The 21,124-nt window shown below is 45.1% G+C and overlaps 1 protein-coding gene across 1 annotated transcript in view; it reads right to left on the bottom strand.

Annotated features, from left to right (window-relative positions):
- Kif13a (kinesin family member 13A) overlaps window positions 1-21,124 on the bottom strand; it is a 178,209-nt gene that overhangs the window by 73,923 nt on the left and 83,162 nt on the right. The window contains 5 exon segments of the mRNA XM_046453375.2: window positions 374-508; window positions 2,004-2,091; window positions 4,135-4,315; window positions 5,520-5,612; window positions 20,632-20,692. Coding sequence (XP_046309331.1) covers window positions 374-508; window positions 2,004-2,091; window positions 4,135-4,315; window positions 5,520-5,612; window positions 20,632-20,692 — 558 coding nt within the window.

Here is a 21,124-nt window from a genome sequence, read left to right on the forward strand (position 1 = left end):
TAAGGAATTGGGGGACACGAGGATTCCTGCATACCTGGGTCAAATCCCTGCTCTTCCGAGTGTGACCCATCGGCTAAATGTCATGGTTTTCACTTTAACGCCCCTCAAGGACTCTGAGTAGACTGGTCCTTTTTAGAGTAATTCCGGGGTGAATGGATACATATTAGAAACTACATAGTGATGGCCTCGTGTTCTTTAGGGAGATTACGCACAAAATTCAACTTTTAAAAAAAAACGAGGGTATGAAAGGAACCCCAAACTAATTAAATGCTTTAAGAACAGCAGCTTGTTGAGTAAGCAAAAGAGTCAATAAAAAAATTCCCAGCCGCTGAATCCACCTAGATACCCGTCCCACGTGGATACCCGCGCTCACCCCGGACTGCAGGTCGTACAGCGTCTGGGTGATGATGATGTTGAACACGGCGTGGGAGCGGCTGCTCTCCTCGTTCATGTTGGTGGCGGCTACGGTTCGCGACTTATTTCCCTCGGACATCAAGGACTCGATATCCTGGAGGTAAGCACAGGGGACACATCTTGAGCAGAAGCGAGAGCGCAGCCCTGCGCCCGGGGCGTGTCCTCACCAGGGTCCCTCTGGCCTCGCCACACCCATCGTAAAGACCGCTGAGCTCCCACCCCCTCAGAACCTTCTAGTATATTAAACGCTTACCCCCTTCTTCTTTGCCTTTACCAGGGGTCTCCTTCTCCTGTTAGGACCCCCATTTCTCCTTTGAAAGTTCCAAGGAGAGCCCCCATATATGGAGTTCTCCAGATACTGGATAACTGTGCGACTGAGCCCTAAGTCTCCTGCCCTCCGCAGCCTGCTAGCGGCCCACCTCCCGCTTCTCGCTCCCTCCTCCAACCTGAGGGGGCAGGGGGTCCCTGAGTCATCTCTACACCTGTACACCCCTGGAAACCATGAGGTCTTAGCCAGTGTTGGCTGAATGAACCTTACGAAGCAAGCACTTTCCTGATTTTATACACAAAGAAGCTAAAATTCATGGAGGTCAAATAACTTTCCCCACATGTCCTAAGAGGCAGAGCTGGGATGCAAATCAAGAGCTCCTGGCTCTTACAGGATGACAGCCACACTGATGTCACACTGAGCTACGGACATCACCTTAGTGAAGGTGCAGGATGAGTATCTTTACATCAGGGAAGTTCCTGCTCCTTTCAGAATCCTACTGTGTTCAAAGGGAGGACTGAGACCTCTTTCTAACCTGAGAGACACCATTTGTATCTTCATTCAAATACCTAGAGTCAGCTCCCAGATCAATTTCAGTCATACCAAGTCTGAAGTGACAGCAGGTCAGCCACATCCCTCAGATAGTACAAGTACAGGGATTCATTCATTCACTCATTCATTCATTAATTCACTCACTCATTCATTCACTTATTCATTCATCCACTCATTCACTTATTCATCCACTCACTCATTCACCATTCATTCATTCATTCATTCATCTATTCATTCACCATCCATTATCCATCCATTTATTCATTCATTCATTCATTCATTTGCATTCTTCAGCAATAGAGACAGGAGTTTGTTATGAGATTTTCAAAACAATGATTATAGTAATAAGGACAGACTATTGAGTCCAGGCATAAAAGTCAAGAAGCAGGAAAAGGAGAACAGGTCAGTCAATGGAGGAGTGAGTCAGACAAAGGGGCCACAAGTTAAAGGAGACAGAAACCAAGACAGGAAACCCTCCTAAGATGGGGCTGAGTGACACCAAGTACAGCTGAGACTGCTGGGTCTGTCTGGAAGGACCTCCCGAGGAATCAAGGGAGAACTGTTTCCACAGCGTGGTACTAGTGGACCTCAAACTGCTGGGCCTCTGGCCACACTGTGAAACCTTGGGCACGGGGCAGTCTGGTGCTGTGTTCTGGGGCCATGAATGGTATCTCTGTACTGTAAAGGATCGTGTGAAAACACACCCCACATCCCAGTCCCTGATTCACTGCCAGTTTTTGTGGTAACATTTTTAAGAAATGACACTTACCTCAAAACTGGTGACAGCCAGTTGAGATAAACCATCTACATATGGTCCCAATACTTTATGTTCTCGAACTTTGAGAGACTGTCTACTCCTGCAGAAGGGAAAAAGAAGGAATGAAAGAATTTGACTAATCTTGGAAGCTTTTTCTTCCCAAGTACTCAGAACTAAGATTACAATTTCAAAAGACTTTAATGATTAAAAAAAAAAAAAGTATCCTAAAAGCTACTTTATTTGGATTAGTGGAACAGCATTCCGTATGAGGAATGTCTCTTATGCTCTGATTTCTATTTAAAGTAACATTATTTTAAAAATCCTATTTCTAGTCCTAAACTAAACAGCTGGCACATAGAACTCAAGCTACCTTGTTTCAGTAGATGAACTTCAGTTTCACATAAGGGAAAACAAGAACAAAATAAAAACAAAAACAAAAACAAAAAAATATGAAGCAAAGAATGCTCCAGGTCAAATCTAACTACGGCTATTTTGTCAGCTAGCACATCCTCTGAAATGTCTAGAAGTTCTCTAACAAATATTGAACAATGCTAACATATTTTTAACCTCAGTTTATTTTTTCAGGTTGCATTGGATCGCGCTGCTTCTATGCTAGTAATTTTATATAGAAAGTGAGATTATAGTACAGAGATTATAGTCATTGATATTTATCCCATATTTAGACTGGCTCTGCTGGGGAAGATCTGTGGGCTCTTTTGCATCTTTAAATAACAGCTGTGGTTAGGGATCCCTTTGAAGAGCTTATCAACAGATGATTAAGCTTAAAAGCAAAACTGTATCTGTTTTGACTGTATTGTGTATGTCATCTTTTTCATGACACTGGCTATTAATCATCTTTCATATTAAGAGTCAAAGGTTGTAGTTGGGAGCACTGGCATACACTTATAATCCCAGCAACTTGGGAGGCTGAGGCAAGAGGATCATAATTTTGAGCCAGCCTCAGTAAGTTAGCAAGGCCCTAAGCAACCATTTCAGACTGAAAAATGTTAAAAACGCCCAAGAATGTAGAACCCAGCACCTTTGCGTTCAACTCCTGGTACCAAAGGGGAAAAAAAAGTCAATGGTTAGCATCATTTCAAGTGTGAAAAAATGAAATTCAGATTAATGTCTGCTTCCAGGGTCTGGGCATTGCTCCCTAAGCACTTTTCAGTCCTCCCATTCAATCTCACAACATGTACACAGCAGGTTGGCTGTTTGGATTCTGTAGCATGGCAGACAGAAGGTGGCCCTTGAGCGTGCCAGGCAAGCACTCTGCAACTGAGCTACATCCCCAGCCCCCTAGTAGGTTTTACTACACTTAAGGATGAAGAATTCAATGTGACAATGAACAATTCTGATGCATTGTGCAGGGACCGATCATGGTGCCTAGCCTTAGTCACTGTATGCTCACGAGCAGCACCCTGGATCCTCCATACAACCAGAGATTCTACGATGCTGCTATTCAGTAGCACAGAGCTGGGGACTGAACCTAGGGGTACTCTACCACTGAGCTATCCTGAGCCCTTTTTATCATGCAAGTGACCAGGGAAGGGATAAATTATCATATAATCATACATTAGAATACTAAATAGCAGTGAAAAGTAATGCATTATTACTTAAAAAATGACAATGAATGAATTATTGCATGTGTGTTGGAGGGCAGATCACCAAAGAACATGTGTTCTATGATGTTGTTCACAGAAAGTAAAAACTTGTATCAAATTATGTACAAATGCTCAGTAAGAAGAATGACAGACACAAAGTTTCTGCTAGCAGTTATCTTGGGGATGGGGAGGCAATGGAATGAATCCAGGAGAAACACAGGAGGTTTGGCTTCCCAGCATAAACACAATGACCAGTGTCAATAGTAACTCAACTTCCATGAATGGCTCAGGATGTCCAGATATGATATCAACAGTACTTTAAATGGCATATCTGAGCAACTCTATATGAACGCAGGAAAAACCAAATGCAAACTACTAGGTATACCAATATACAGGTGTTGTGAAGCCACATTTATCTCGGTAAATGAACTAACCCCAGAGTAGCGACCAAGGGCTGAAACACAAATACCCGCTTGTGTATCTTCTGACACCATTTAAAATAATCACTCCTATTTGCAAATTTAATTTCAATGACTTACCCCTTGGGGTCTAAAAGATCCCGAACTTTCTCATTATAAATTTCCATATAGGATACTTCAACCTTAAAAGTCTGTGACTCATTTTGCTCCAAAGAGATCCTTTTAAATAACGCACAGCACAGCCTTGGAATGAGGCCCAGCTGCTCAGAATGGCCCATCATGGAGAAGGACTTTCCCGAACCTGGAGAAGGACAAGCAAAGGGAAGAAGGCAATAGGGGGTGACAAGGACACATTGGCCCACAAGTTCTCGCCATATTCCAGCCACCGCTGCAGAGAGAAAAGGGATCAACCTGGTCCTCAAAAGCAGACCCTGGGTGTCACAGTTACTCTTCTTTCCATCACACCTGTACCTGAGTCTGCCTCTCACTGTGAGATCCAAAAAGCCCCCGTCAGGGGTGGATGTTACAAACACAACCACGACAAAGGCTCAGGGAGCCGGGCACAGTGCTGCACACCTGCAATCCCAGTGGCTAGGGAGGCTGAGGCAGGAGGATCACAAGTTCAAGACCAGCCTCAGCAACTTAGTGAGGCCCCAAGCAACTTAGTGAGACCCTGTCTCTAAATAAAATATAAAAAATGGCTGGGAATGTGGCTCGGGGATAAGCACCCTGGGGTTCAATCCTGGTACCAAAAAATAAAAAACAAATAAAAGTAAATTTCCACCTGTACATTAAGTAACAGGAGCAGTACTTTACTGTCATACCTACCATACATTACATCAGACATCTGCTCCCACTGGATTCTCCTAGTTATCATAAGATGTGAAGCCCCCGCTCTGATGATTTATTTATTTATTTCTATCTTATAACTGAAATCATCAGGGCTCAGAGGTCACGGCGGAGCTATGAGTATGTCTGGTTTTGTCTGTTTCGACCCCTGCTCCACCAGCCCTGGCTGCATGCTCCAGCGCCAGTTTTGTATCCTAGGAAAAGTCCTCCGTTGGAGAGGGCTCCATGGGGTTTTCTGTAGTTTTCACTAAAACATTTATATCAAGAAACTGGTCATTATTTTTCTAGTTCAAATTCAGGTTAACACTATAATTTAGGAAAATGACACTTAATGTTAACACTGAAATTACTCCATTTCCAGATCTGTGGCACCTTCAAAAAGGGGTTTCTTTGGATCATCTGATTCAGCTCAAATCCATGAAGTCAAAGCATTTTTCTGTTGCTTCTGTTAAAAACTTTTTCTCCAGTTTTTAAGTGTTAAAAAAAAAACCCACAAATTTAGGGCTGGGGGTATAGCTCCTCAGTGGTAGAACTTACATTTAGCATACATAAGGCCCTGGGTTCAATCCCCAACACCACCACCAAAAAAAAAAAAAAAAAAAAAGGGAAAAAAAACGCACATTTGATATCATTGACTAATAAGAGCAACTTCTTACCTGTCTGTCCATATGCAAAAATACAAGCATTATACCCCTGAAAGGCTTTTTCAAGAATTCCTTCCCCAAGGCACTTGAAAACCACTTCTTGTCCTAGAAAACAAGACACACAAAAATTACAACCAGAATGCTTATTTCCTGACGTATGTGTGCTAACACTCTCTTGTGCCCTCTCCCATGTTGAAAGTGTACCGAATGCCAGAGACACGTAGGGCTCAGTTTTAAGGGACCAATCGGTGCGATTTCTTCATTTCCACCTGCACGACTGGGTCTCGCTATGCTGCCTCGGCAGGTCTTGAGCTCCTGGGCTTGAGTGATCCTCTTGCCTCAGTGTCCCCAGCTGCTGGGACCACAGCCCGTGCTACTGCACCCGGCTTGCAATTTCATCTTTGCTTCTAGAGTCAGTGCCTGGATAAACTTACGACCCCATAGTTTCCCCTTTGGCATTTCTCTGGGCATTGAAATTTCTTTCCCACTGTAAGTGGGCAAGATGAGAGCACCATTCAAATTTGGTCATTTCTTCTTAGGACTTAGCATCCAAGGCATCATGAAATATGACCTGTCTGGTCTTCCTGTCTGGCTTCAGAGCTTCCGATGATGTCGTACACATTATGTGAGCCCCCACAGCACCAAGCCCTGTGCTGAAAACTGCTGCTCGCTGCCCATTGCCCATGGTGGAGCGAGTTGCTGCTGCCAGCAGGACCCCCATTCCCACAGGGGCACGAGGACAGTTCCCTCATCCAGGAGGGGCATCGTCACGCACTATACCATGGTAGAGTGAAGGTGTGACAAGCTTCTTAAACACATAGGGGAACATTTACTACCCTTCAAAATGGGCTGCTTTGGAGCATCCATTTCCCATCGTTAAGAGAATTAAAATTATTCTCTCCTTCCTCTGTGCTCCCAAGTGCTTAGAAGAGTCACTACTAGGCACCTGCAGAAACTACTGGCTTTAATCTCGGCTTCCCTCACTGGAATGAGAGTCCCTGATGGCAGAGACTATAATCTCTTTATCTTTGTAATCCTGGTTTCTAGTGCAAAATACTTAGTAAATGTTGGTTGAAGGAGTCAGTTTAATCGTTTTATCCTGCATGACATTTGGAAATCCTTTTGCGTTAGAAATGATGTAACATACCAATAAGCTTCTTTTTTTTTTAAACCAATAAGCTTTTGGTTGTATATTTTTTATTTATGCAACGCTGAACCCAATTTTAATGTTCCCTTATACATCGTGATTGCGAAACAAACTCTTTAAGTGTGTTGACATGAAACAAGAGTTAATATTTTCAATCAATCACTATGTGTGCAGAATTCCCCCCCCCCTTGGGTACTAGGGATTGAACCCAGCATGCTTAATCTCTAAGTCACAACCCCAGCCCCTGGTTTTTGGAATTTTTAATTTAGAGACAGGGTCTCGCCAAGTTGCTTAGGCTCTCACTAAGTTGCTGGGGCTGGTCTCAAACTTGTGATCCTCCTACCTGTGACTCCTGAGTCACTGGGATTACAGGCATGTACCACCAAGCCCAGTGTAGCACATCAATACATTAAGTAGTTTTAATCCTAAGAGCCTTTTTGTAAACACACAGTGGATTGTGAAGATTGCCCCCAGATATGTGAAGGTACTCACATATGCTCTAAGAATAAGGTACTATCCACATTATCGTCTACTACATATACACTTTAGAAGTTGCTTTTATGACACAAATACAAGAGTTTTGTGTTCACTGAAAAACTATCTAATCTCTATGGTACTTGATTTTTTTTTTTTTTTTTTTTGTGGTACTGGGGATTTAACCCAAAAGTGCTCTACTACTTTTACATCCCAAATCCTTTACTTTTTATTTTAAGGCAAGGTCTTGCTAACTTGCTGAAGCTGGCCTCAAAACTGTGATCCTCCTGTGCAAGCCTCCCGAGTCATTGGGATTACAGGTGTGTGCCACCACAATTGGCTGGTGCATGATCTTTCATACACCTCAGTATTTCTTCTTCTGTTTTCTCAAAGGACCTTTCCTAGTCAACATGTATTCCCAAGTCCTGTGCCAAAGGCAAGTTTTACATTGGGAATGAGCCATGTTTCAGAGATGATCCAGAATCAAACTCAGCCTGTTCCTGGGCTCCTTAGAATTGCTTGTGGTCCTCAGCCAGTGCGAGGTACCACTCTAACATGTTCCAAAGGCCAGGCTTTGCTGGCACAAGTGGCTGAGTAGAGCAATCCTGTTTGATCCGGCATGCTGGTCAACCAGTCCCCAGGAAAGAGGGAGGTCAGGGTGGATAAAGCTAGGTCAAGCATCCTGACCATAGTTCATGAGTTCAGTTCTGTGCAGCTTGTGAACAAGCAAGAGCGCAGAGAAGCACTGGGGTCGAGATTTTATCACGGCTTCATAGAGCCTGTGGTTGTTAACCCATCAGACTTCCACCTATCTGTTTCCTATCAGGCAGGAAATGCAGTCACTAACCAATCAAAGAATTTCTATCTGTTCCCACAGCAGATTGGAAATGTGACACTACTGACTTCAGCTCCTGATGCTACAAGTAGATTCGAATTAGGAGGGATTATTTTCTCCAAGTTGTTTCAGAAGTAAATCATAATATGTCTTTTTCCTTGTCAGGAAATGACCCTTTAAAATAATTTTCCAATTATTAGTTGGAAAGAGCAAGAAAGTCACATAAACCAGGATGTGTATGTTAAGACTGCATGAAAAAAAAATGATCAAAGAATTCCCCAGCACACATAAAAATGAGAGAATAAATTTCAGTTTAGTCTATGTCCAAATTAATTCAAACACTAAGAAGAACATGAACTGACCTATTTAACCTGGATTTATGATACTAAGGAGCAGAAAGAGAGTTAACTTTTATCCACTGGACACTGGTAATGCACTTTTCATATTTTATATCATCGAACCCTCAGAATACCAGGAAGGGCAGGTATAAATTATGGTCAGTAAGGTGACTGGGGCTTTAAAAGGTTAAGTCACTTGCCCAAGGTCTCTTGCTAGTGAGTGGCGAGCCTGGCTGGCCTGTCTGATGCCGCCATCAGCAGTAATGCTGTGGGACACTGGGCACAGTGACTCCCATCCTGACCCCTAGGTACTTTCTACAGACGCCCAGAACTTACCCCCCTGCACCATGTGCATGTGTGTATGTGTGTCAGTGTGTGTGTATGTGTGTGTGCACGCATGCGCACCTCGACAACTGGGCTGTGAGCTCCTGCACCCGGGGCTGTTGAGCCTTCCCAGAGTGCGTGGTCTACACCAGGAGTTGATATTTTCTGGATTATCCTTGTATTGACAATACTGTTCTCAGACTAATGTATTTTTAATGGAGGGCCCCTTTTCTCATTACTGATGATTAAGTCATCAAAAGACTGCTCTTTGAATTTAAAGAGGAATGCTTAGTCATAGTACTTCATACTTTGGTCAAAGCATGAACTTCTAGTGACCCCCGAAAGACCAGAGCAGGCCTTTGTCAAGAAGCCAGTGGGGTGTGGGCAGAGGGGCCAACCTAATATGCCAGGCTACTTGGGCAATCTTGATAAAAAAAATTATAAATCACTCTTCCTGATACCCACAGTCACCTCTTAGGCATTAAAACAATAACTATATATGACAAATAAATGACTACCACTAAATACACACACACACACACACTCTCTCTCTCTCTCTCTCTCTCTCTCTCTCTATTTCAGAAAATAGACATTCTTTTAGTATAATCATGTTTGACTGAATATAATTCAGACTTATTATATTTAATAAACTTTTATTTATAACTGATAAAGGAAAAATTTTGAAAAAAATGGTATTTTTTAAAAAGAAAGAAAAGGGGCTGGGTTTGAGGCTCAGTGGTAGAGCGCTTGCTTCCCACATGTGAGGCCCTGGGTTTGAGCCTCGGCACCACATAAAAATAAATGAACAAAATAAAGGTAGTGAGTCCATCTACAACTAAATATATATAAAGGAAATAATGGATGGATGGAGGGAGGGAGAGAGGGAGGGAGGGAGAAAATTAGCCTGGTACGGTGGTGGACTCCTATAATCCCAGTGATTTGGGAGGCCGGGGCAGGAGAATTGCAAGTTCAAGGGCAGCCTGGGAAAATTAGTAAGACTCTGTTTCAAAATAAAAGAATAAAAGGGCTGGGGGTGCAACTCAATGGTAAAAGTGTCCCAGGTTTTAATCAATTAAGGGAGGGAGGGAAAGACATAGTTGAAGTTCCATAAGGCACAACTTATAAAAAGATAAAATGTAAAAAACTATTGTGAAGTTCATGTAATTTTACAAACCTACGCAAGACAGAGTGGAGAAGGACTGGAATATACTCTATTATGTGCTCAAGGAGATTTTCTCTCCTAGACAAGACATGATCAGCACTTTCCCTCCTCATCCGTCAGCATTTTAAACAGCTGACCAGCTTTCCATTCTGAGTAACTGATACAGCCAGCTCCCTGCTGTACATTACTTCCTTTTAATTTTCTGAAATATCTATCCATACCTGTTCGTCCCTGTGCACGTCCCTATGGGCTGCATCCTGCAGGACCCGATACACCAAGTGGCTGGGCTCACAGGCCGTGCACCAGCGCCTGTCCCAACAGCCGCTCGGCACTGCTGTTAGCACTCTTGGTTTTGACCAAGTCAAGAACGAAAAAAGTCTCTTGTTTCATTAAATTAATTTTCCTTTATTGGTTATTGCTCATCTGTATTTAACCTTTAGTAAATGGGCTACCTGAACCCCATTTTTTAAAATTAATTGGGTGGTGCAGACACTGCTTTTCTTATTTTAAAACATTAGTCATATATTAATGAGATGAACCTTTGGTCTGTCACCCCTATAGTTAATCCCCCCCCCCCACACACACACACACTGTCATTTGCCTTTCAAGTCTTGCTTCACTCTTTGTCATAGAAAAGCGTCTGGCCTTTCATGAAAACTTTTCCCTTTTCCTTTATGATTTTTGCTCCTGGTTCATGTTAGGCTTCCAAATGCTTTTCTAAGCCCAAATTATGCAGAAGATTCACCTACATGTTCTTCTAGTTTTGTTGTTTCGAGGTTTTAAAAATTTCAATCCTAAGCTCTTCCTCTTCCCAGTCAAGTCCCCCTGGCAAGTTCCCTTTCTTCATTAGTAAGACAGGAGCCATAGCTGCCCTTCCTGGGGGCTGGGATGGTTCCCCTGTAAGCCCGCAGCACAGGGAAAGGGCTTCCTCGGTGCTCACCAGGGAAGTCAGAGCACACTAAACTCTCATCGGTTATTACCGTGTCCTTTAGGTCTCCAGCTATCAAATCTTGGTGCAAAGAAGGAAGTCATCATCTGATTACCTTCCTTCAGACAGTGCCTCCATCTTTTCAAGAATTTGGCGACCAGATCCATTTTCAAGATAAGAAAGGAAAAAAAGAGAAGACCTTTGTTTTTAGGAACTTTCCCTAGTACCAGGGATGAGACCCAAGCCTTGTCCTTGCCAGGCAAATGCTCTACCCCTGAGCTACGTCCCAGGGCCTTTTTTGATTTTTTTATTTTGAGTCAGGGTCTCACTAACCTGCCCAGGCTGGCCCTGAACTCGTGATCCTCCTGCCTCAGCCTCCTGAGCAGCTGGGATGACAGGTGTGCGCCACTGCGCCCGGCAGGAAGATTTTTGAAAGTCATCATTTACTGGTATTTTTCTGACTCACCTGGAAGTCTTACTTTTAAAGCACCACCAAATATAACAATGGTGACTCTTAGACGAGAGGGTGAGAGATGGGACGAGCCTGCGCAGTGGGTGGTGTGTGTGTGTGTGCTCAAGCGTGTTAGCACATGGGTGTGTGTGCCCAAGTGTGCTTGGGGATGATGAGAAGGAAAAAAGAGTACTGCTATTTGGCCCAGGGTATACTGCCCAGTAGAGGAAGAGTATCTCCTGTTCTTTTGAGACATTAAGAAGAAAGTCACAGGGAGAGGGGAGGGGACAGTTTAATAAATCACAACAATAAAATTGTGAATGGGACAGATCCCACCAAGTGTCCACTCTTTTCCAGAGTGTGTGTGTGGGGGGATGGTTGTAGCTGTATGAACCCCTGGCTGAAGTCATACTTAACCAATTCTTTCACCTGGTGACCTTGTGGGCACCAACATTATAGTAAGAAAAGCTACAAAGACGTCAAACTGTCAACCAAATCCTGAAAATGTATTGTGGACTCATGATACAGCCTCTGCCTCTTCATCAACCAGCCGTCTGCGAAACACATTGTTCTGTGCTGCACGCTGCCTCAGAACACAGGAAGTATCAAAGACCCCCACGTGGTCTCTTAAGGACCCAAGGTTATCCACGAGCATGGAGGCTTTCTAGCATTTTGATTGGTTCGCTTCTATTTTTAAAAGTCCCCGTTCTCAGCATAAGAAAAAATGACCTGCCCATTACTCTCTGAACCTCAGTTTACAAGAAGAGAAGCTGCTCACGCTGGTGGTGGGAATCAGAATCCACACAGTGCATGGGTGGGCCCCCTAAAAGATGCAATCTCCTCACCCTAAATGTTTCCCAACTACAGTTTATACTCAGAACAAAGTGCTGTTTTTCTAGGGGAAAGCCCTCGGGGAACGTTCAGAAGTCCTGCGGGAATGGGAGGACCTATGAGCATTTGTCCCCATCCCAGGCAAACCAAGCAAAGCCACCACATTGCCAAACCCAAGAGCCCTGTGGCTTTTCAGTTAGGACCAAGGCCAGAGAGTACGTCGGCTCCAAGCCTCATGTTTGGTGAATTCACAGGGCGAGCCTGACCTCACTGTTAATGACCATGACCGTGATGCCAATTTCCTCTGGGGTTTACGATCAGACCTCCTATAACCATGCGGGCAAGCCTTAGAACACAGACATGCCCAGAGAAACTCATAACAGTGTCAGAACCGTCAAGAGAGCACCTGTGTAAAATTTCTACCAGCAAAATCACAGACGTGAGTCACCCAGCCCTGAATCACGTATGACACAGATCTGTGGGGAGAGGACAGCCTCGGGCTCCATGCTGTCACACAGTCTGCCCTCTGGGAGCAGCAACAGACTCGAAGGTGCCAGGCTGTGTCCTGGGAGCTGGGTAACCAAGGCCATCCTGCCTGCACAGCAAGGCCCCAAGAGCAGGGCTCCAAAGGACAGGAACCAGGGCGAAGGGAAAGCGCATCTACCGTTCATCTGATGAGTGATGAGGAGAGTGTAAGACACAGGGGGCTGTGTCCTAGGAAGAGGGAGAAGGAAGCGGGTGGTGTGCCCCCCTGTGTGGCTGGCGATCTGCTCTGAATGCAGCAGACACATATACAGCGTGGCTGGATGAAACACCACGCAGAGGATGCACTGGCTCAACTACGCACAGAACAGTTCTGGTTGTCTAAAGTCACGGCTGGGTAGAGGAGCTGAGGTTTGAACACTGCTATAGTGTGGATTTCCATTCCCCCAGACTCCCATGTGTGAAAGGCTGGGGCTACTGGGAGGTGGTAGACTCTTTAGCAGGGCAGGCCTAGCAGGGGGTCCTGAGCTCACTGTGGGAACGTCCCTGAGGGCACTGTAGGACCACAGTCTCCTCCTCCTCCACAACTCCTGCCACGATGCATTGTCTCACCACAGGCCCAGAGCACTGGGGCCAATCCACATGGAGAACCACCAGAACTGAAAGCCAAAATAAACCTTTTCTCTTTACAAGCCAATTATCTCAGGTATTTTGCTACAATGACAGAAAGCTGACTAATACAATCAATCAATAATTTTATCAGTTTAAACAGAACTCCTAATTTTCCTTCTGTCCCCCCCTACCTTTGGAATGAGACGAGAAAAAGAAAAAGACTATGCTCAACATCTGTGATTCAGAAATCCTGGGCCTCCTATCCTTCTGTGAAGGTGTTTTTCCACTTCTAAACCAGGCTGACAGTCACAGAGATTTTGATGAGTCTGGACTTGGCAGGTGGCCCAGCTCCCAATCAAAGCACCTGGAAAGTGCAAGAGCAGACAGGCTCTGCACACATACCTCAAGGGGTGAGAGTGCTGGATAAGTGGATAAGGCTGAAATAAATTCCTTTCTCAAACACCTTTGGTGGGTGGAAGTGTAGCTCTCAAAAATTCACATCTATGACTTCAGACCAGGGTTATGTTAGATGCCCCAACCTACAGAATTCAGATAAAGAAACGAAGGCACTGAGGTGTGGCTTGGTGATGCAGGATATGACTTTTAATCACCCGCAGAGAGTGCCTCCAAGGGGGCCTGGTAACAGGAGCCTGAAAACGGGGCCCCGGGCAAATCATGGGGCCATTTTCCACAGGGGTTTCCAAAAGCTATGAGCACGGCGGTCCCTGTGGGTCTCACTGCGGCTTGCCTGGTGTTTGTACCCCAGGGACAGCACTGGGCTGGCAGGAGCACAGCTGGCATTCTGTTGCTGGATGGGGTAGTGGCTCACCAAGGACAGGGCCGTACCACCGCTGCCCTGGCCACTGGTACCAAGGACAAAAGAAGAAAACAAAGCCTCCTTGCCCCCGAAGACGGCCCCGGAGCTCATGGTGGAGTCCCCAGGAGGGGGGTCTGCTCCTCGTCCCCGGGCCCAGGCCGCTGGGCTCAAAGAGTCTCCCACACCGCCTGCCCGAGTGGTGCGCAGCCTTCACAGCCCTCGAGGGGGTTAGAACAAAGCCCAACCCAAACGCAGCATGCCCCCCTCCAGAGAGCTTGCGCCAGAGGGAGAAGGCTATCCTGGCTGGGTTCCACGCAGGAGCACTCCCACGTGACCCCCTTCACACCACCTCTCTCTGATGAGAGAGGCGCCCGGGAGGAGGTGAATCCACGCTCTTCACTAGCACACAGCAAAGTCACTGCTACCCCACGGGCCCCACTGCCTTCAGCTCTCACGGGCAGCAGAGCCTCTGAACCGCAGCTTCCTCATCCATGACATGAGGACAATAGCAGTTCCCAGCTAACTGGGTGCTTTGATGATGATATTATGTCCCGCGGGTAATGGGATCAGCACGGGGCTGGGCGTCTATTTTGTGCTGTGGTTACTGTTCCCTACTCCCCCAAATACACTGAATTAGCTGAAGTGTTGTCTCTGGAGCCAACTGGTAGTCTAAGGAAAGTGAAAGAAGGGTTGGGTAGGAGGAAACACGGGAGTGGAGGTGAGAACAGAACAAACATATCTATGCCATGAAAACATCATACATGTGTACGATACACATACACTCTTTTTTAAAAAGCTGATGAGATTAGATTAGCTCATTTACTTTGGACATCTTTGAAGACAAAAAAAAAAAAAAAATTTTTTTCTTGGTACTGGAGATTGAACCCAGGGTTCATTCTCCATCCCAGCTACATCCCAGCCGTTTTTATCCTGTCTCACTGAGACTGCCCTTGAACTTGTGATTCTCCTGCCTCAGCCTCCCAAGTTGCTGGGATTACAGGTGTGTGCCACCACAACCTGTGCAGTTATGTTTTTGTAAAGGGTCAGTTGAGTTTGCTCCTGAACTGGTTTATGTCCACTGTGCTCTGTAATTATATAATTTAATTAACAAATACAAAAAGAGAGTTGCTGATTCTAAGAAAACTTAGTTGAATGCTTAATAAAGGTGAGTCATGAAAGAATTGTCAAATCAGGTATGGGTGAGACAATTTATAACAGGCTGTAAAAGGGCCAGATGTGGTGGTGCATGCTTGTGATCCCAGAAACTTGGGAGGCTGAGGCAGGAGGTTCACAAGATGGAGGCCAGCCTGGGCAACTTAGTGAGAAACTGTCTCAAAATAAAAACAAAAAGGGCTGGGGATGTGGCTCATGGTAGAGCTCCCCTGGATTCAATCCCCAGTACTGGGGGGTTGGGGGTTGGGGGTGGGAGGGAAGACTGTAAAAGAAAAATAAAAATCTAAAAGGATTCTATATTCAGATTTTTTTTTCACAAACATCTTTTAGGATAACATATATCATTTATAACAAATTTTTTTTTTTAATAATGTTCAAACAGCCAACTACTAAATTTTGGTTTAAACTGAAGAGCTGACAATTCTCAGTGTGTCCTCTGTGCAGGAACCTTGCTGAGCACCTCAGACACATACTCTGGTTCCCTCTGTCCGCGTCAGACTTCTAACAAGGACGCGCTGCTCTTGGTCCTTCCTGCCACACAGCTGGGAGGTGCCAGGGCCAAGACGTGAGCCCAGGATGTCTGACTCCAGTGCCTCTGCCCTTCACCCTAGAACCCAGGACAACACCTTATGGTCTAACCAATTAATGTTGTGGAATGAACTCCACTGAGAACCAGTTCCTCCTGACTTTGTTGATTTCTGGAATGTCAACTTTGATAGACATGTGTCGTCTCCTTACTAGTCCTGCTTTGGTTAAGCAACAGAAACAAATCATTTCACCTCTGAGCATATAAAGTCCCCATCGTGGAGACACAAAAACCGGTGACTGCCTTCCCCACAGCACAGCCCCGGGCCTGGAGGTGCTCACCCATCCTCCCCAGCAGAAAGCAACGTGAGCACAGTAAGAATCCGACGGGCGACCTTCCTCCTGAGTCGCAGGGTATTAACAATGCCGGGAAACACATGGCTTCGGCAATGCTGAGCCCCATACCATATGGCAAGAATTGTTACGTAATTTCTAAGTCCACAGTTCAGACTCTCTGGGGCCAGGGAAGGTTCATATCCACACTGACCCCAGCTATGCTTTTGTATCTGGTGTGAAGATTTATAGAAAACCAGGAAGGAAATGAAAATCGAGGTTACTGGATGTCACAGTCATCTACCAACATGGAACAACATTTTAGGAGATCTTTTTTTTATACATGTGTTGTTATACATGTCCAGAATGTCGTAACTGCAATCAGCAGAGATGGAAACATTAACGAAAAGCACTTGGGGTTTATCAGCACTGACTGTCACATGGTAACTTTGTCACCTCTAACTCGGACCTCGCCACGTGCGCAGGCACACGCGAGGATGTGGGCTCATGGGGTGATGCCATGCTTGGGGCCCAGCGCTGCCGGCTGTTCAGTGTCTTCTCAGTCCAAGCACGAGCATTTCTGCTTCAGACTCAGGCTTATCTGCCAAACTCGCTCAGAACTACCTAGTCAAAGGGCAATACAGGGAAGAGGTAATACATTTAAAATGTAAAATGCCTCAAAGCATGATTCAGTGCAAGGCGAAGCGCTTAACAAAAAAGGCTTTGATTTGCTTCTGAGAAGTCCGCTGGCGCAGCTGGACAGTCTGCATAAAATGTCCCCCCTGCACCCCGCGCCTTTTTTTGGTACTGGGATTGAACTCAGGAGTACTTTACCACCGAGCTACATCCCCAGCCCTTTTTTATTTTTTTGCAACAGGGTCTTTCTAAGTTGCTGAGGTTGGCCTTGAATTTATGATCCTCCTGAGTCACTGGGATTACAGGCATGTGCCACTGAGCCCATTTCTGATGTGTTTCTTTCTTTTTTTTTAAATCAGAAAGCTGGAAGGGATCTAAGATCATACCAGACCAGTATCTTCTCTGGTCACAGATGAAGAAAGAGACCCGCAAAGGTTATCTTGCCCAAAGTCTAGCAGCTTGTGATAAAACCAGGTCTCATTAAATCTCTTTCTTTCCAAAGTACGGATGCTACTACTGTCACAATGAGACGACGATAAAGACGATAATGCACATCAAGGGAGGGCGACCATGCGCTGGAGATTGCCTTGTTACCTCCAGTTACCGTACCGGGAAGCAGAGCTCAGCGAGAGGCAGTGCCTCACGCTGACAGAGGGCGTGGGGCCGGGACTGACCACACAGTCTGGTGTAAAAGCCCATTTCCTTGGTGGCTCCACGCAGTAGGGGACTGTGTGCTTCTGCATGGAGAAGACCGGAGGAGAGGCTCTTGCTCTAGCTTTTAACCAACAGCACGGTCGGGAACACGGCATTTCCACACACCACATGAACGTGGAGAGCTCTCGCCCCCCCGCCCCCCGGCCTCCCCCGGCCTCCCCCGGCCCTCCCAGTCCACTCGCTCATCCTCTCCCTCCCCAGTTTTGAGAGCGGCTTTGAGAGGCCGGGTTCGATATCAATGATGCCATTATCCAGGGAGCCTGGCAAATAGGTTGGTTTCAGGAAATGTGGGCTCCCCCTTCCGTTTCCTCCGTTTCCCACCAGAGAATGGAAGCTTCTATCTTAATGTGTCTATTCACTGCTAAAAACTGAATTCTTTTTAAATGAAGGAAAAAAGGAAAATCGAATTAGTATGAAAACCCAACAACTGACCTACTATTAGTGCGTTTACTAGACAGAGCATTTATGGCGGATGAACACTTGAGCGACACGCAACCAAGAATCTCACTTTCTGGTTAATATACAAAGGGTCTCTCTCTCTCTATGAGCCAAGAAACCCTCGTTCAGGTTTAACTGAAACATAATATCGATGTGATCCTATAGTTAAAAATTCAGTAAGATGTAGGCTCTCAGCCCATGAGAAATCATCTCTGTCTTTTGACGTATTCCCAAACATGCTATTTGTAATGAAGCGCTACAGAGATCTTTTAAGTCCCGCCATTGAATTTTATCAGCTGTACTTAAGGAAGTTACATCTAGTTAAAAGAAAAGAAAAGAAAAGGTTTGTCCTCTATGCTGGGACATGAATGACCCATTGCAGAAGGCTGACGTGGCCTCTGTGGGCCACCGTGGAAGATGTGATTCCAATGGGTGCAGAAAAGAAAGAAGACTATCTTCCTGAAGCATGATTCTAACCGCATGGCTCCAACAGCCCTTGTGTTTTTACCTTATCAGTACCATCTTCTTAGTTTAGCTTTCAGGACTTCCTGTTATCTGGCCTCGATCAACATGTACAAATAGGTCTCCCATGGCATCCCCCCCCCCCATGCAGCTTCTGCTTAGCCCATTTTTTACATCTTCCCTTATGGAAAAGTGGGATGAAGTATCATTTATGGGTACCTCCACTAAACAGCAAGCAAAGCCACCTATTTACCACGACCACGACCTTATGACCCAGGTGCAGTCATTTTCATCTTACAGAAAAGAAATGGTAGCTCCAAGAAATTCATCGTCCAAGAGAATCAAAGCACAAGCCCTGAGATGCAAACCGGGTCTGATCTCCAAGTCGCGGAGCCTGCCTGGATCCCACGTCACCTCCTCACCTGGTGCCTTCTGCACCTGCCTTTGACTGAGCTTTACGTTTCACTTTTCCTTTTTAAATTGCTAAGTAAAAATTTTACATATTTATGGTGCCCAACATAATACGCATGCCTTATTTTACCACATGATCATTGAAGATTTTTATGCCCAATTTTTTGCAAAAAAAAAAAAAAAAAAAAGTGGAGAGTGACCATTAGGTGAAGCTTTTCCAGAAAAAGAAATCATGTCAGTATTACTTAAAAATCAGCTATAACTAAACTGTCTTGGGTGCAAGATTAGGATGCATGGACACTTGTGACTATACATCATACAGTGACGATGATTATGCAGAGAAGCAGAGTACAGGGTGGAAAGGCTAAATCAGGCTGACGTCACAGCCCCTCAGATACTTCTCAGTTTTCCTCCTCAGCTTAGCCTTTATACTCAGTGTCAGTCCCCTCATGATGGTTTCCCTGTAAATTTCCACCTGTCCGTATTCAATCTCTCTTTGGATTTTCCATGGTGCTTAAAACCTATAAAATGCAGAGTTTCAATATTATCTAAAAATATCTTTAGACTTCTCAAGGGCTCCCTGGGCTCCATGCACAGCAGGGGTTTCATGAATCCTTCAGGGATTATTCTGAGGTGTTCTGGCTTCCTGGTTGTATGAGAGGAACTGACACGAGAGGCCAGGCTGAGGCACAGACTGGTGGTGGGAGGTCACAAACCAGAGTGTGGGAGGGCAGGCTGGGCCTATCTGACCAAGAACCTTCAGTGCAGTCCAAGGAGTATAGATGTGTCCCTGGAAAGTATGTGGGGACTGCACAGGAGAAGCTCCAGCCGAGGCAGAGTTGTCTGGCCGCATCGTGGACAACCGCAACTGGACAGGGAGAGACACTGGGCTCTGCGAGACTATAGCACTTGCCCCCATTTGTCTCTGCAACTGTAGGAAATATTTTACTTGAGTCGATTTAAATCTAAAAGCACACATCCAGAACAAAAATACACATAGTGCTACCAGTCAAGACTCCACACTCTATAGAATTCATTATCTAAAATCCCAAAAGGATGATTTAAAAAAAAAAAAAAAGACAATCACAACCAACATTAAGCACTAGTCACCTGTTTTAATAAAATACATTGCTGAAATTGCAGGAATGAAGTTTGGACAGGCTAACAGAAGGAATCTTCCTGGTTCGTGATGAGTAATATTTGAAAATATTATACGTCAAATAATTTCTCAACAAGTTTGCTTTAGGTGACAAGGAAAATATGTGAGAGAATCATAGTCACCTTGATTTAGGTGTTCCTCACTACATATATATATATATATATATATATTTCAAAACATCATGCGGTAAGTGAAAAATAGATGCAACCTCTGTCAATTAAAAGTTACATAAAAATAGTTACGGACACAATTAGAAGGAAAGGAGCCAATGACTTTCTTCACCAAAACAAATGCTTCCCTCCCTAATTAAAGCAAATGTGACGGATGCCTAGCAGGGCCAAGATTCACCAGGGTCACCAGTCGTGTAACACAGCAGCAGGCAGGAGTGCCACATGGAATGGGATGAACACGTCAATGGCTGTGCAAGTGGAGTTGGGGCAGCCTTTCCCTGAGGAGCATGGAATTCTGTCCCTGTGACCAGGGAGGGACTGCATCGCTTGGGACCTGAGTGGGTCCAGGAAACCAGCAGCCCCTGTGCTTTGCCCACACACGCAGAGAGGGCAGGGGTTGCTGAAAGCCAGTGTCGGTGAAACCCACCACGGAGCACCCACGGTGGCTCCCTGTTATCCCCAGTGCTGAAGACAGTGCTGCCCCTTTACAGGTGACGAACTGGACGTTTACCTCCAAGGCTGCTAGGCAAGTGCAGGGCAAAGCCTGGGCTTGAAAACAGATCTACTGCCTTCTAAGCCCGAGTGCTAGAATTTGAAAGAGTAGGTGTGAATCATATGGGGGAACAAAATTCCAGACATCATTAGAGAAAACAGATAGGAGGGAAGAAAGGCCAGAGGACCAGGTGCAAGGGCCCACTTACCGGCATATTTTGAGGTGTTAGACTCATCCATGGACCAAAAGCAATAATCAAAGGCAAATACCTGAGTGGGAGAAAAAACATCAAACTTGAAAATTAACTCTTTATGAGTAAATCTGGCTTCAAATAATAATAATGATGATGACAATAATAATACACTATTGAAGATGAGCAGGTGCCCGCTGCATCTCCTGGACACCGTAGCCGGTGAGGTGCCGCTCAACATCCCTTCCCATAGGAGAGTAACTGGTATGTGAATATAACTGCATGTCCAGAATCCAAAACCCAGACACCTTAGCCAGATTTAATACACACACACACACACACACACACACACACTAAAAAAAACAAAAAACTCCAATAACTCTCTTCCAAGTGTAGTCCTAGTGTCTGCTAAAACCTTTGGCTGGATATTTCCAGGCTTCTTAAGTAAGACTACAATGATAAACGTTCATTTAAACCAATTGTTTCTCCATAGTGAAGCTAAAAACTCCCC

Source organism: Marmota monax, unplaced genomic scaffold (genome assembly GCF_021218885.2).
Source record: "Marmota monax isolate L192 unplaced genomic scaffold, Marmota_monax_Labrador192_F-V1.1 WCK01_AAM20220418_F8-fsc00029, whole genome shotgun sequence".
NCBI classification, from domain to species: Eukaryota; Metazoa; Chordata; class Mammalia; order Rodentia; family Sciuridae; genus Marmota; species Marmota monax.